At 43.0% G+C, this 14,683-nt stretch overlaps 1 protein-coding gene across 11 annotated transcripts in view; it reads left to right on the forward strand.

The window, feature by feature from the left end:
- Positions 1-14,683, forward strand: part of TNC (tenascin C) — an 86,095-nt gene that overhangs the window by 59,920 nt on the left and 11,492 nt on the right. For 7 of the 11 annotated variants that reach the window (XM_039866774.1, XM_039866773.1, XM_039866771.1 and 4 more), the window contains 7 exons: positions 994-1,266; positions 2,835-3,107; positions 7,954-8,076; positions 9,197-9,340; positions 11,445-11,564; positions 13,218-13,361; positions 14,082-14,212. In XM_039866774.1, the coding sequence (XP_039722708.1) occupies positions 994-1,266; positions 2,835-3,107; positions 7,954-8,076; positions 9,197-9,340; positions 11,445-11,564; positions 13,218-13,361; positions 14,082-14,212 (1,208 nt within the window). The remainder of the gene's footprint in view (positions 1-993; positions 1,267-2,834; positions 3,108-7,953; positions 8,077-9,196; positions 9,341-11,444; positions 11,565-13,217; positions 13,362-14,081; positions 14,213-14,683) is intronic. The other 4 variants (XM_039866772.1, XM_039866779.1, XM_039866776.1 and 1 more) reach the window with 2 other exon arrangements.

Genomic DNA, 14,683 nt, shown 5'->3' on the forward strand with positions numbered 1-14,683 from the left:
GAGTCAGACAACCTGGTTGGATCTTAGTTTAACCTCCTAGTAGATATATGATCTTGGACAAGTCATTGACCTCTCTGTTTCTTTAGATGTGATAGGGGAGGTTGATGAGTAGCAAAATCTACCTTACAATGTCCCTTTGGGGATTAAGTAGGATAATGGATTTGAAACCCTGTCAATTGGGAATTATTGACAGAAATTCAGCTGATATAAACTGACTCCTTTTGGGAATCCCAATGTGTGAAAAGACCCCTCGACACCTAAGAAGCGAGAGTGCCTGAAATACATATGTTTGGTGAGTGAATGAACAAAGGACGATGACAGAACTTACTGAAGATCCAGACATGTCCTTAACTTCTAACTTTATCCAGGAAAATATACATCAAAATAATTAGCTAATCTCAGTATTCTTTACTGGACCGTAACCATACTTGGTTAATTTTGACACATGAAAAATCTTACTTTCTCCTTTTATCTCAATTTGTAAGCGTGTGTGTCACTAATGGGCCTCATAGACTTGATTCAAAATTTGAACTAGAAATAGAATAGAAACATGAGGTATAACAAAAAGGAAGTATATTTGGGGGGATGGAGAGTGATTTGCTTCAAGACCGGAAGACAGTGAGAAGTAGAGAAAGGGTCCAAACCCAATATAAAATATCCAATTTTATAAGAAGTTCATGGTCTTTCGAGTCAGACCCAGCTTAAATACCTTGCTCTATCACATACTAGCTATGTGACTTTGGCCAAGTCAATCTCTTTAAAGCTCAATTATCTTACCCGTATAATGGGAAAATTATCTCTCTCAGAGACTTGTTATGAGATTTACACAAGATATCATTTAGCACCCAATAAACTCTTACTAATATTCATTTTCTGAGCATATAACACATTTAATGATGGATGGGGTAACTATCAGTGTTTGTGGAGACTTGTGCTATCCCAGCGGAGTCAGTGCTGCTAACCTGAGTTATTTTCGCTCCTCCCTTCTTTCAGAGGCCCTGCCCCTTCTGGAAAACCTAACCATTTCCGACATTAATCCCTACGGGTTCACAGTTTCCTGGATGGCATCGGAGAATGCCTTTGACAGCTTTCTAGTAACGGTGCTGGATTCAGGGAAGCTGCTGGACCCCCAAGAATTCACACTTTCAGGAACCCAGAGGAAGCTGGAGCTTAGAGGCCTCATAACTGGCATTGGCTATGAGGTCATGGTCTCTGGCTTCACCCAAGGGCACCAAACCAAGCCCTTGAGGGCTGAGATTGTTACAGGTATTTTGATTCCAGTGAGCCATTTTCTTCCCTTCCTGGTTTCCCACCGTGTAATCCATCTACCAGATCACCATGGCATTAACATCCTTGTCCATGTTCTCTCCTTAATTCGTAGATGTGGCCTGCTCTTTTATGTTTTCCCCCACCCCACATTCTTCCTTGTCTTATGTCTCTAATGAGCACTCCCCTTCTCCCATTCTGGAAATGAGAAGGTCGAAATGTTCCCACTTGGTGTTCCAAATCCTTTGGATCATGTCTTCTCTGTAGCTCTTGTGTGATTACTCCACGTCGTCTTCCCCTGCATTCATCCTGGCTGGTCCCCAGCTCCATTTCAGCCTTCTCAAAGGAAATATACCAATGAGTATATTTCAAAAACTTAGTTCCAATATTTGCCATCTCAAAGTTTCAGCTGTGATCTTGACAAACTTACCAGGTGGGTTTGTCATTGGATAACCAATTGTGAATTTATTATTTTGGTAACCAGTAATATCATAGATATTCTTCAACACAGACTAAATCCATAATTTCCTCAAGACTATTAATTCCTAGAGGAATAGAGCATTAACAATGTTAACATTCAAAAATCTGTGTTTCCCAAAGTCTTTCTAGAGATTAGTAGTTCATAGATTATTCAAAGGTCCTACATGGTGAAGAAGTTCCATGTTCAAATAAGTTTTGGAAACACTGACTTAAACATAGTTTAACAGAATCCTTGACCACAAGGCTTTATAGAACATCATGATGTGCATGTGTCTCTCCAAGAGGGAATTACCCAAACAATATTTCCCAAATTTATTTGACAATGGATACCTTTTAAGGAAGAGGATCAAACGAGGGTAGTTTGCTGTGAGTACACTTTGGGAAACTCAGCTGTAAATTTATCTTGACATCGAGTTTTGTCTAGTTCAGGCAATCCAAAATAACACCTTGAGTCTAAAGTATGTAGCACAAGAGGTTCCAAGCCTCAGTTCTACCATCTTAACACTTATCTAATGGTTCAATAAAAGCAAGAAATCAAGAGTAGCATCCTTCTTTAGTAAAACAGCTCCAATAAAAAAGCAAAAGACCATAACATGTATGTCATTTTAAAAGCCATTTTGCTCATGATCAAGGAAAATATAATCAGTGGTATCATCATGGGCAGCTCTACAGATCGTTAATGGTGGTTTATTTGTCTTTTCAAAAAGAAAAGAAAAAGATCTTACAGAGGATGGGCACTCAGCCATTGGAAGACAGCAAATGTAAATAAGTTAATGGCTTTGAACTTGTTTAAAAATGCGGAGGTGGGGCATGCTGAGTCCAGATGTAGATTTATAGAATTGCTTTTAGACAAAACTCACATATGCAAGCATCCACTTGGTTTGTATTAAATGTGTCAACTCCATCTTTCCCTTCTCCTATGCCTGCTAGATTCATTCATGTTGAATAATTTTATTTTCGATATCTCAGGACACTTCTATCTCTAAGAGCCGGGCATCACTGCATATTGATACCCCCATGGAGAGAAGATTGCACAGGCTGATAAATGATGTTTTCTTTACTCCTTCCATCATTTTCTCCCCTTCTAGAAGCTGAGCCAGAAGTTGACAACCTTCTGGTTTCAGATGCCACCCCAGACGGTTTCCGTCTGTCCTGGACAGCTGATGAAGGGGTCTTCGACAGTTTTGTCCTCAAAATCCGAGATACCAAAAAGCAGTCTGAGCCACTGGAAATAACCCTACTTGCCCCTGAACGCACCAGGGACATAACAGGTCTCAAAGAGGCCACTGAATACAAAATTGAACTCTATGGAATAAGCAGTGGAAGGCGATCCCAGCCAGTCAGTGCTATAGCAACAACAGGTACTGTACATAAACAGGAGGAAACAGAGAAAAGTCATAACGTGGGGTTCTTCTCACAAGGCTGGGAAATTACAGGAACTTTAGATGGCAGACAGGTTCACATTCAGATCCTGGCTCTTCTGGTTGTCAACTGGGTGACCATGGACAGTTTGGCTAAGTCTTGATGGAAAAAGAGTCTTTATGCCATTTACTTAATAGCTTTGTGAGGATTAAGTGAGATAATTCATAGAAAGCCCATAACAGAAGGACGGGCACATAGCAAGGGCTCAGTAAATGAGATATATTTATAAATTCGTTGTTATTAATACATTATCATTATTATAATTATCACATTTTTTCCATTCCAGAGACTCTTCTTTCTACGTATTATCTTATCATTTTTTATCCAGAGATATGCTTCCTTGTTCTTTGATCAAATGTTCAAACTACACTATACAGGGATAATGAAGGAGTACCTCTCTATCTAGAAAAATTAATGTTTATAAAATGTATAAATAATCAGTAGCATGATCAGGAAGGAAAAAAGAGGAAGCTGGCAAGGTTAAGGGCTGCTCTTCATGAAACTCACTAATTTTACTTGCTACTTATAGCAACTCTAAAAGGCACTAGAGAGGTGAATGAAAACTTTTTCATATGAGTTGTTTCAAGGAGAATAAAGAAAAATAGTAATAACATGACTTTATAATAATAATATAAGACTAACGTGACCCTTTAGGAGGAAAAGGAAAGACCTATAACAGCTGAGGTGAATTTCTTCACAAAACTGAGGGAGGTGGAGAAAGCCTTAGTTAGAGATGACTGCTTCAAAGAGGAACCGGGGGTTGAGGGGGGACAGGATCACAGGGAGAGGTAAAAGGACCCTGAGAAATGATGTAGCCCCGCGTCTTCTGTTTGCGTGTGAAGAATCTGAGGCCCAGAAAGTAAAGAGATCTGCCTAAGGTCACACAGCCACATTTGGAGTAGAACACAAATGCCAGCTTATTTTAATACTATTCGGTGTAAGCGGGCTGGATGACAGACAACCGACAAATATACACACTTGCCTCTCTGACAGGCGCAGAGCATAACACTAGCCGAAACCTTCTCTTTGTCCATGGATGAGTATTTTATGTCAAGTTTCAGAACCTGGTAAGCTCCAAGAAGCCACTATAGAAATCATAATCTGTATTTGTAGATGGAGAGGAAATGCGGAGATGCAGGCAGCAATTCAGTCAGAGGAAAAGCCCTGTTTCTGATTAACATGGGCACTCTATCCCCGGAACGCGGATCTTGGTTTCTCCCCACCCTGTGGCTGCCCATAAAACAACTTCGGATCAGAGGCAGAGCCTGATTTGACCTTGGTTTATAAACACTGTTTTTTTAAAGTTTACTTCTGATCACTGATTTTGTTTCATTGGTCTTATTTTCTAGAGGCCCTGCAGTTCTAAAGCCAAAGGGAGAATGAATAATCATGATTTTTTTTTTTTTTTTTTAAGAACAAAAGAAAGAGAAAGCAGCCTCCTTTCTGGAAAGCCCTTTCTTTGATTTCTTTCTTTCTCTGGGTCTCTTGTCATTTCACAGCCAGCCACACACAGGTAGTGTGTGTGTGTGTGTGTGTGTGGTGGTAAAGGCACAGGCGTGCATGCATGCGCGCGCGCGCGCGCACGGCCCTGCTCCAGTACTTTGAGAGGACAGGAGAGGTGACTCTTGAGCCAAGCAGATGTCTAATTTCTACCTTCACCTCATCAACTTTAAAGTCTCCTTATTGTTTTTTCATCCCTCCTCCTGTGTTTTCTCCCTCGCACCGTCATAAACCTTTCTCTGTGATGTTCTGCTCCTCTTTTTTCCTTATAAAAGCTGCTGGAGGTTGTCATTCTCACTACCCAAGCACAAGCTGCCAGCCCTGAGTGCCCCAGGCAGAGGGTGGTTAGAGGTGGTGTTGCCTAGTGGTCAAGCCTGCTGCAGCCTCTAGGTGATTCCTCGGAGTCTAATCCTGGCCCTACTTCTTAAGAGCTATGTGACCTTGGGCAAATCTCCTTTCCACTCTGAAACTCAGTCCTCTCGCCTGGCAGATAGAATTTACCTCAAAGATCAACCATGAGATTTATTTAAGATCATGAATGCAGAGTATTTAGCAGATTTCCCTTGCTCATCATAACAAAATTAGCTATTAATGAATTATGACTTATAATATGTAACATAATATAATGTGATCTAATATAAATTTTATTTTTAATTAACCACTTGGTTCAAAATTCAAAAGTTAAAGAAGGATATAGAGTGAAGTCTATTCTATGCCCTTTCCACCCAGTTGCTCTATCTAGAGGCAACCAATATTACCACTTTCTTCTGTATCATTCCAGAAATACTCTATACAAATAGACAAAATTAGACATAAATCTACAGTCCCTTTTTTTAAATTCTTTTTTTGGCACAGTGGTTAACATACCCATTCTTTCACACGTTGTTGCTGTGTGTGTTTCTTGCTTATTAATAGATCTCAGAGGTAATCACATATCTTATTTATTTAACCATTCCCCTACTGGTGGACACTTAGGTTATGACTTTTTTGATCTTTCTGCCTATCATTCCCTGCATTCGCAATGACTCCTCTTCCCCTCTGTAGTTTAACTCACTTCTTCACAATAGTCTTGTGCCCTAACCCTCCCTTGGGAGGCCCAGAGTTGCCAGGAGTTTCTTTTGCTTCTGGGGAATTAAATGCCAACATGCCTCTGTGCACCATCTGGAGGGTCTCTGGAATAGACAGAAAATAGTTCAAAATCCAGCAACAGAGTAAAGTGACTTTGTCATTCTCTTCTGGAGATTGCTTAACCTGTCCTCATTGCCACTCCCAGACATACACTGCCTGTACTCACTTCTACTCCCCAAGGCCAATGGGGGTATCTCCCACTCTGCCCACCTTTCTCATCCAGGCAGACTCTCAACTCCTCTGCTCGGTTCCAGGTCAGATGCACTTAAAACCGCGCCCCACCACACTGCAATAACATTGTGTCTGGGGCCTGTGTCGATGGGTCGACAGAGACCCTTGCTTGGCAATCCTCCCTTCTATATGAAGCAGACTCTTTATGCAGAAGGAGGCATGCTAAAATAACAAATAGTCTTCCACACCTAGGTAGATCTGTTGTCCAAAAATATCTCACACACACTGACCCTGGAATTCCACCACCACTGTGCTATATTTTCAGGTTAAACGTGGCTATCTTCCTGCTGCCACTCTAATCAAGCACATGACAGATGAGGCTACTGATTCTGATGGTTTCTAAGACAGAGCAGATAATATTGCCATTTTGCAGATGAGAAGGCTGGGATCTAGAGAGAGAATCTGTGGCCACAAGATACATCTTCTAAAATATGCCAGGACCTGCACCAATGAGGTTTGCAGTTAGAGCGGACCAAGCTAGCAGCATGGAGAGCCTCAGTGCCTGAGTTTACACACCTCCCTGGGGTTTTTCCTCTGCTGGCCTCATATAGATCTTTCCTAGAGGCTACTTCAAAATCTAAGGTGGCCCATGGCAGAAAGAGTCACATGAGAAAGAAAATAAGAGAGGGTGATCATGTTTACTGAATTCTTACTGCGTGCCAGAGTCTGTGCTAGGAGCTTTATATGCATTATCTTTGCCAATCCTCAAAACATTCTTGAAAGTAGGCACCATTTTACCACTGGAGAGATGGAGCAACTGACCCTCATAGAAGTGAAGGGACCTGTCCCAGGTTGCCCAGCATCTCTATGGCATTTGGACAGTCAGGATCTTGCAGGCTCCAGAGCCCTCGTAGTTTCAAAAGTTTTCCCAGAAAAGGATAAAATCCCAGGCAGCCACGGAGTCTAGGGGTGGCTACCAGGTTGCAGGAAAAAGCTGTAGGAGGAGAAGAAAAGATAGAAATGGAAAGGGAAAAAAAAAAACATCCTCCCAAGAGTGGTCTGTGAGTTTCAGCACTTAATGATCAACGTGGGTTGGAGAGGGGAAAAGATGAAGCGAGCTCCCTGGAGACCAGAAAATTGTTTCCTGCGTTCTCTGGTTAAGCATGGTCAGCTAAGGAGGGCAGAAAGCTAAGCCAAAAAACATACAGAGTAAAGCCAGAGGACACTGGGTTTGGGGAAGAGATATTTATGTAGCAGAAACTAGCCCCGGGCATGGCTTTCCCCACAGGTAGACCCAATGTCCATCGGGTTGTTTGCTTTGGTGACGGGCCTGAGGTTGCTCCCTGGCTCCGGACATCCATCCAGTTCCGGGAATGGGTTTGCCGAGATCAGTTTCCATGTGAACATTATTTCCAGGATCGTGGGGTTGTGCTCTGTTCTACTGCCCAGTCCTGGGACCCAGAAAGGTCACACTACAAGAATGTTCTTTGGAGAACTGAGCCTCCATTTACTCCTCTGTAAAATGGCTAACCGTTACTTTCTTCTCAGGGTTTTCTAAATGAGGGTTAATCTTTATAAATTCAAAGAACTGTACAATTGTCAAGTCTTGATATCTTTTAATAAAAGGAACTATAAAGCGAAGATTTGAGGGAAAAAGTGCTAAAAGTCCAAAATTAAAGGAGGGTGCATTCCAAGCTGAGAAGCCACTCACCCACGCTAAGTCAGATGCCAGCTGCTGTGCTAGCATTCTCCTTGAATGAAACCAAATGGCAGCCCTGCAGCCCTGAGCCCTGTACCTGAATGAAAGAATGGTCGTTTCTAGCAAGTCACAACTTGACCACAGATCACCACATTCTTCATCCTCAAGGCCTGGCCCAGACACAAACTAGGGGCTAAGTATTCCTGGATAAGGAATCCAAGAAGAATCTTTGACGAACAAGATAGTTAACTATTTCTGGTTTTCTCTTGTGTTTTTTTCCTTGATAGCCATGGGCTCCCCGAAGGAAATTATTTTCTCAGACATCACTGAAAACTCAGCCACTGTCAGCTGGATGGCCCCCACTGTCCAGGTGGAAAGCTTCCGGATTACCTATGTGCCCATCGCAGGAGGTAGGGAGCTTGGAGGGAGGCGGGGGAGGAGGAGTCTGGAGGGTTTGGATGGACTAGTGAAGACAACCCGATAATTCTCATCCTGCCAAATGTCATGGCCATCCTTAATTTGAGACCATCTGGATAAACCTCATTTATAAAATGCTATGATATTTTTGGAAGAAACTACCTCATGAGGATCATTTTAAGAAGACCCTTTCTAGCCCCGAAATTCTAAACGTCTATAAGAAATAAATTCCCAGTATTGTTTTTACACAATGACAGAAGACACTAAATACATTGGCCTTGTCTCTTTTGGCACACTCATCTGAAAAGCTGGTTTTGACCTGGATAAATGTAAGGTTATGGCCTTGGATCCCAAAATCTGTCTGTCTCACTAAGGGATGGAAGTTGTGACTGAATAGAATCTGGGGTTCTAGTTTAGAGCACATGGGCTGTAATAGAGACCACGGAGGAATCACAATCTAATCTGTCTAAAAACATTCGTGCAGGCAGCGAGCTCTCTGCAAAGTGGAAGTCGGTACAAGAGAGAATGGTTAATAACCTCTTCAGAGTAATGCTATAGCATCTCTATGGGGAGTTTGACCAGCTGATGTGCAAACTCCTCACCAGCCCTGAAATTCTAAGAAATACAAATTTTGGACTTTCTAATAAATATAAGTACAAATTTTTTTTACTATTACCATCTTCTTTTCTTAAAGAGAAGCAAATTTTTTTTACTATTACCATCTTCTTTTCTTAAGCTAAGACAATGTGTTAACTATAACAAATATACATTATATGGTAGGCTTCCCATATTCTTTGTGAGAAACGTAAATAAAATTTGCCCAACATGCTAGCTCTCTACTGAATGGAAATTTGACATTTTTAGCACATCGTGACTTCATGTTTTTTTCCTCTCCTGGCTTGATTTTTGGCATCTGCCCGGATGGAAAAAAAAATCATACGAAAAGTAAGACCTATTATCTTATGCCAGAGGGTAGGAGCAAATGAGAAAAAGTCAAGAAAAATAGTTAAAGGTGCTGTGACATTTCCAAATCGGATAACCCATTCCTGGGGCAAGAGTGAGTATGTTTCAGTGACATTTGCCATTCCCAATGTTACTTTTGCTGTATTCTAGGTACACCCTCAGTGGTCACCGTGGATGGAACCAAGACTCAAACCAAGCTGATGACACTCTTACCCGGAGCCGAGTACCTTGTCAGCATCATCGCCATGAAGGGCTTCGAAGAGAGTGAACCTGTCTCAGGAACGTTCACCACAGGTGTCGTGCTCACCTTCAACTATATATATTGTTCATGACTCAGCAGCTGGAAAAATATTTCTATTTAGGAAATTGTAGTGGGAGGTGCACTGGATTTGGAGCGTCAGAGGCCTCATTTCTGGCCTGTTCTCAGTCTCTCATGGGCTCAGGAACATTGACTTCGTCCTTAACCTCTCTTGGCCTCCATGTTCTGGGGTCATGTGGAAGAAAGAGCGCAGGTTTGAGAGTCACAATGACCTGGGTCGAAATCTCAAGCCTACCAGTTTTAGGTACATGAGTGGTTAGTTCATCTCTCTAGGGTCTTGTTTCCTTCTCCGTGAAATGGGTACAATTCTGCTTCCTTTGCCATAAGATCACATGAAACTCTATATGTAAAGCATCTATAAAAGGTGAATGACTGACTATACAGGTTACCTCATCTCCTCCCCTTCCCCACCTGGTGCCAGGAGCATCACAAGTGTCTTTTCAATTGAGTGCTTCACACAGACACGTAATGGTGACAGCTACAAAGTAACTACTCTCAACTGAGCAGCTACTGTATGTCGGGCACTGTTATTAAACCCTTTATATTCAAACCATTAAAATGGCTGTTATCCCATTTTACAGAAGAAATAACTGAGACCTAGGAAAATTAAGCATCTTGGCCAAGGTCCCATAACTAATAAATGCTGGAAGCAAATCTGAACTGAGGTCAGTCTCACTCCAGACTCTGTTCTTCTAAAATAAAGGGTTATTTTCCTATTATAACCTGATTTGGACAGCACACTGTAAGGAGGAAGAAATAATGAATTGCATTGAAGGAGGATGAAGTGGAAAATTTCTCTTCAGGCAGCCATGTCTCTAAACAATTTATCCTTTGATATATGAGCAATTATCCAGCCTAATCTATTCAAGGATCCAAAGAATGGGCCTCATAGGAAATTTTAAAAATATCCTAATGGTTCAAAAGAGTTGATAATATGTAATTAAAAGGCCCCATCTGAACCCAGAGTCTTGTCCGCCCTGCCACACAGGCTTCTATTTCCCCCTTAGAAATCTTTCATTCATGGATTCTCCACAGCAACAGATGGCAAAGGCAGGGTGGGCTTCCTCCCAAGGCCACATTGTTCTCATCAGTTAAAGGAGAGTCTGTACAGGCCTGACGAAGCAGGGATGAACTCAGAGCGGATGATGTGGACTCTCAAAATTCCTCTGCCACCTCCTGACTGTTAGGCCCGTCATTTCATCTCTTGGGGCTCAAGCACCTCATCCATGAAACGAGCTGATGACAGCTGCCCTTCACCCTCCCAGGGCTGTCATCCCGGAATAGCTGAGTAGTAAATGCGAACACAAGAGGAAAATAGCTATATTTAGGTTGTTTTTTTAAGAAAAGATTATTGGATAATAACAGTGGTCAGTTAAGTGGGCCAGGACTCTGTGAATACCCATCCTTTCTTTAATAGTCACATTAATAACAACTGCAATTATTGAGCACTGTCCCCGGCACATTTGACACACACTGTCTAGTTCATCCTTACAGCAGCCACTCTTTCACAGCTGAAGAAAGTGAGGTTTGGAAAAGAGAAACAGCACAGGGCACACCAACCCTAGACAGAGAAGCCAAGGTAAAACCTGGACCACTGGCCTCTGGAGCCTGGGTCCGTGCTGTCTAGAAGCCACCTAAGCAGAGCTCTCACTCGAAGCTCAGGAAAGTCTTGGGCAGCGTCCGCTCTGTCCTTTCCTCTGTTTTTTAACAGTTCATAGTGATATGAACTATGATGGAATCCTTGCCATGTGTTCAGCCCTTTCCATTTTATACATCACCTTTCTACCTCTAATATCATGTGAAAATCAAAATAACACTAAGAATAAAGCTGGAAGGAATTATTGTGCCCATTTTACAAATGGAGAAATAGAAACCCAAGGTAACCCAGCTGACAAGGAAAGGAGTCATGACTCAAACCCAGATCATCCTGGCTCCAAGGTCAGGACTCTAAACCTTCCATGCAGTTGACATTGTATCCCAGACCAGGAATCCAGTAGCAGTATAGACAGCCAAGCAGCTGTGGCCCAATGTCCTACCCCATGGCTGCCTATCTCTCCAACACATTACCTTTCTTTGCAGCTCTGGACAGCCCGTCTGGCCTGGTGACAGCCAACATCACTGACTCAGAAGCCCTGGCCATATGGCAGCCAGCCATCGCCCCCGTGGACAGTTATGTCATCTCCTACACAGGGAAAAGAGGTAAGGTCACGTGCCAGACTCTCCCCACTCTGAGGAATGTCTGTCCTGCCGTAAGCTCTCCTTGCTCTCCCTTCTCCGTGTCACATTTGGTACAGGAAGACAGAAATGCATGGGTCGGTTGGAAAGATTAGCAGTATTCTTATGGCTCTTGATTGCCACTTTAGAACAACCCATGGGCTGGGGCTGGGGCTGGGTGGGCCAGGTGGGTGTGGAGGGCTGATCAAGGGAAGGAGGTACATAAGAGGCCCTGTGTCCATATTTCTCTGCTGTTGTCAAGTGAAGAGAATCCCAGCTCAATGTGTGGTTATGTCAAAGGGAGTCCAGTGGGCCATTAAAAAAAAAAAAAAAAAAAACGAAGGGAACGTCCCCAGCCTCTTTCTCCTCTCCTGCTAGCCTCTCCTCCCATCAGCATGAGCCGCCCTCTCTCAGAAGCAGCTCTCACCTCTTACAAAGAAAAAGTCCAGAACCGAGAATCTTAAACAGGCTATATCCGGTGGCTCTGGGGAGCCTGGGCTTCTCAGAGGTCACAGAGGAAGCCAGTTGTAGCAAATTTGACTGAGAAATCAGAAATGATTAATCCTTGTCTTTGCAACCATCTTCTCTAATTTACTCATTTGGCAGATTCAACATTTGTTTGGGGCACCAGCAAACCCCAGCCACCAGAACGTCAACATTAAATACACATGAGAGAGAAGAAAGAGCGGTTCCTTTTCAATGAATGAACCCATACTTTCGTACTGAGCCACTCCAGAAAAAATTTTACTATCTTAATGTCAAAGCATATGGGAGTTTTATACTTTATGGTTCAATATTGTTTTACTCGCAGTGACAATATGGCAGGGCACCATAACCTGTGCCTGGGGCCTCTGAACATCTTAACTCTTCTGAGTCTGGGAAGATGGTGTGGTCTTATCTAAAATAAATCAGAGTATAGTTCATGGGCATCATGGAAACTGTGGGTGCAGCCCTAAGAAAGGGCCTGGTCCGGAAGAGGGGAGAGAGTGACTAACTCGTTCCAGTTTGCCCAGGACTTTCTCAGTTTTAACACGAAAAGCCCCAGGAAACCCCTTAGTCCCTGGCAAGCCAGGACGGTCAGTCATCTATGATTAGGAAATCAACACATACATCTAGGCACTGGCGTTTGGTTTCCACTGTCAAACCTGACCCAATGGGTCTCAGAGGCAGTAACCGGGCTCTGGTGTGTCTGCCGCTGGTTTCTGTGGTCCCACAGCCTAATGTTTGACAACATTTGGCAAATTATGAAAGGACACATAAGTAAGTGAGAAGGACAGGGAGAACAAGCAAAGGACAAATTAAACGTGGGCGGCCCGGGGCTTGGAGATGTTACCTACAGCTCTCCTCCAGCTAGTCCCTGGGCCTCGGCTGCAAAGCACCATGTGAAAAAGTGCCCTGACCTTCAGTTCCCCTTCCTTCTGATTCAGTGCCTGGAAAAATCCAGTCTCCATATGATAAATCTTTTGCAAATGAGATAAGTGCTCAAGAGAGAGAAAGGGCCATGAGTCGTCTCAGAAGTCAAACCTGCTTTTCTGCAGGGTCACAGAAAGTTTCTGTGTTAGGAGGTGTGTGTGTTGCTGGCCAGCTCCTCTCAGACCAGGAGAGGTAACTGCTTCGGTGTCTGTGTTTCACGTCTAGTGCCAGAAATTACAAGAACAGTGTCTGGGAACACGGTGGAGTATGTGCTGACCAACCTCGAGCCTGCCACGGAATACGTGCTGAGGCTCTTTGCAGAGAAAGGGCCCCAGAAGAGCTCGACCATCAGTACCAAGTTCACAACAGGTACAAAGGCGCCCACCCACAGCCTCCATCTTAACTCTTTTTTCTTGTCGGATCCTTGCAATGTGATGACATCACCATCAGCTAAAGTCACTAGTGCCCACTCAATCGGAACCTTAAGAAACACATGATTTCCTTTTGGACTGAAATGACCTTGTTCTCTCCAAGGACAATTTTAAGAGGAGGACTTTTTAAGTGGAAAACCAGCTCCTACTGGCCCTAAACCCATTATGTGATGATCTATGTTCTAAGCAAGGAAATAGTTTTCAGAGAAAAATTTTTCAGTCACGTTTTCCTAAATGTCTATTGGGTATTTATTCATGGGGATCTTTTTACAAACTATAACAAGCAGAGAAATAAAGGTACTCTCCTCCCAGTAGGGGTGAGTACCAATGTCAGCATCCATCTGTCCTCTTGTTGAGAAACAAGGGGCATTGGTGACATGCTCACAGCTGTGTCCTTCTCTCCAAACCCAACCAAGGCCAGTCAAGGCCTTGCTGGGCTCAGGAAAACATGGCCCTTAGGATGAGATGAACCACTGAGAATATATATCTTTGGAGATCACGTGGCTCGACCTCATTTACAGACGGGGAAGGTTCTATTCAAGGTCATATAGGGCAATGGTAGGGAAAGGACTTGAACCCAGGCCTCCTGATACCCAGCCAGGGATCTTTGTCTTACACTTGCTGACTCGTTTGATATGTAATGTCTTATCTTCTCCAGACCTCGATTCTCCTAGAGATTTGACAGCTACTGAGGTTCAGTCAGAAACTGCCCTCCTCTCCTGGCAACCTCCCCGAGCATCTGTCACCGGTTACCTATTGGTATATGAATCCGTGGATGGTACAGTCAAGGTATCTTGAAGTATATAAACAATTTCCCAGGGCTAGCTGAAACATTTATATGATCCTCAAGGTAGGGAAGAATCATCTGGGTGTGCTTCTCTACCTCAGTGCAACTGGGAAGCTGAAAAAAAAATAACTAATAGGGACTGGATGCCATGCCAGACTTTCTGAATCATATGCTCCAGCCTCTCTCATTTTAATTAGACTCCAGTTTTGATAGCCAGCCAAGGTCAAAAACACTGCTTCAAGACTTGAGGACATTTTAGGAACTGAAATCTTGGTCCCTTAATATTTTATTGAGTAAAGGTCAAAGGCTTCTTCTTCATCTTCGCCATGTAAATTACCTCCCAGATGGCATCATTCCATTATGCATTCAAATATATATCACCACATTCTTATCACATCAACCGTCAAACTTATCAACTGTTAATAGTGTTACAGAAATTGTTAATATTATTTACATTCTCTACCCTTGAACTT

This window comes from Pteropus medius, unplaced genomic scaffold (genome assembly GCF_902729225.1).
Source record: "Pteropus medius unplaced genomic scaffold, Ma_sr-lr_union100, whole genome shotgun sequence".
NCBI classification, from domain to species: Eukaryota; Metazoa; Chordata; class Mammalia; order Chiroptera; family Pteropodidae; genus Pteropus; species Pteropus medius.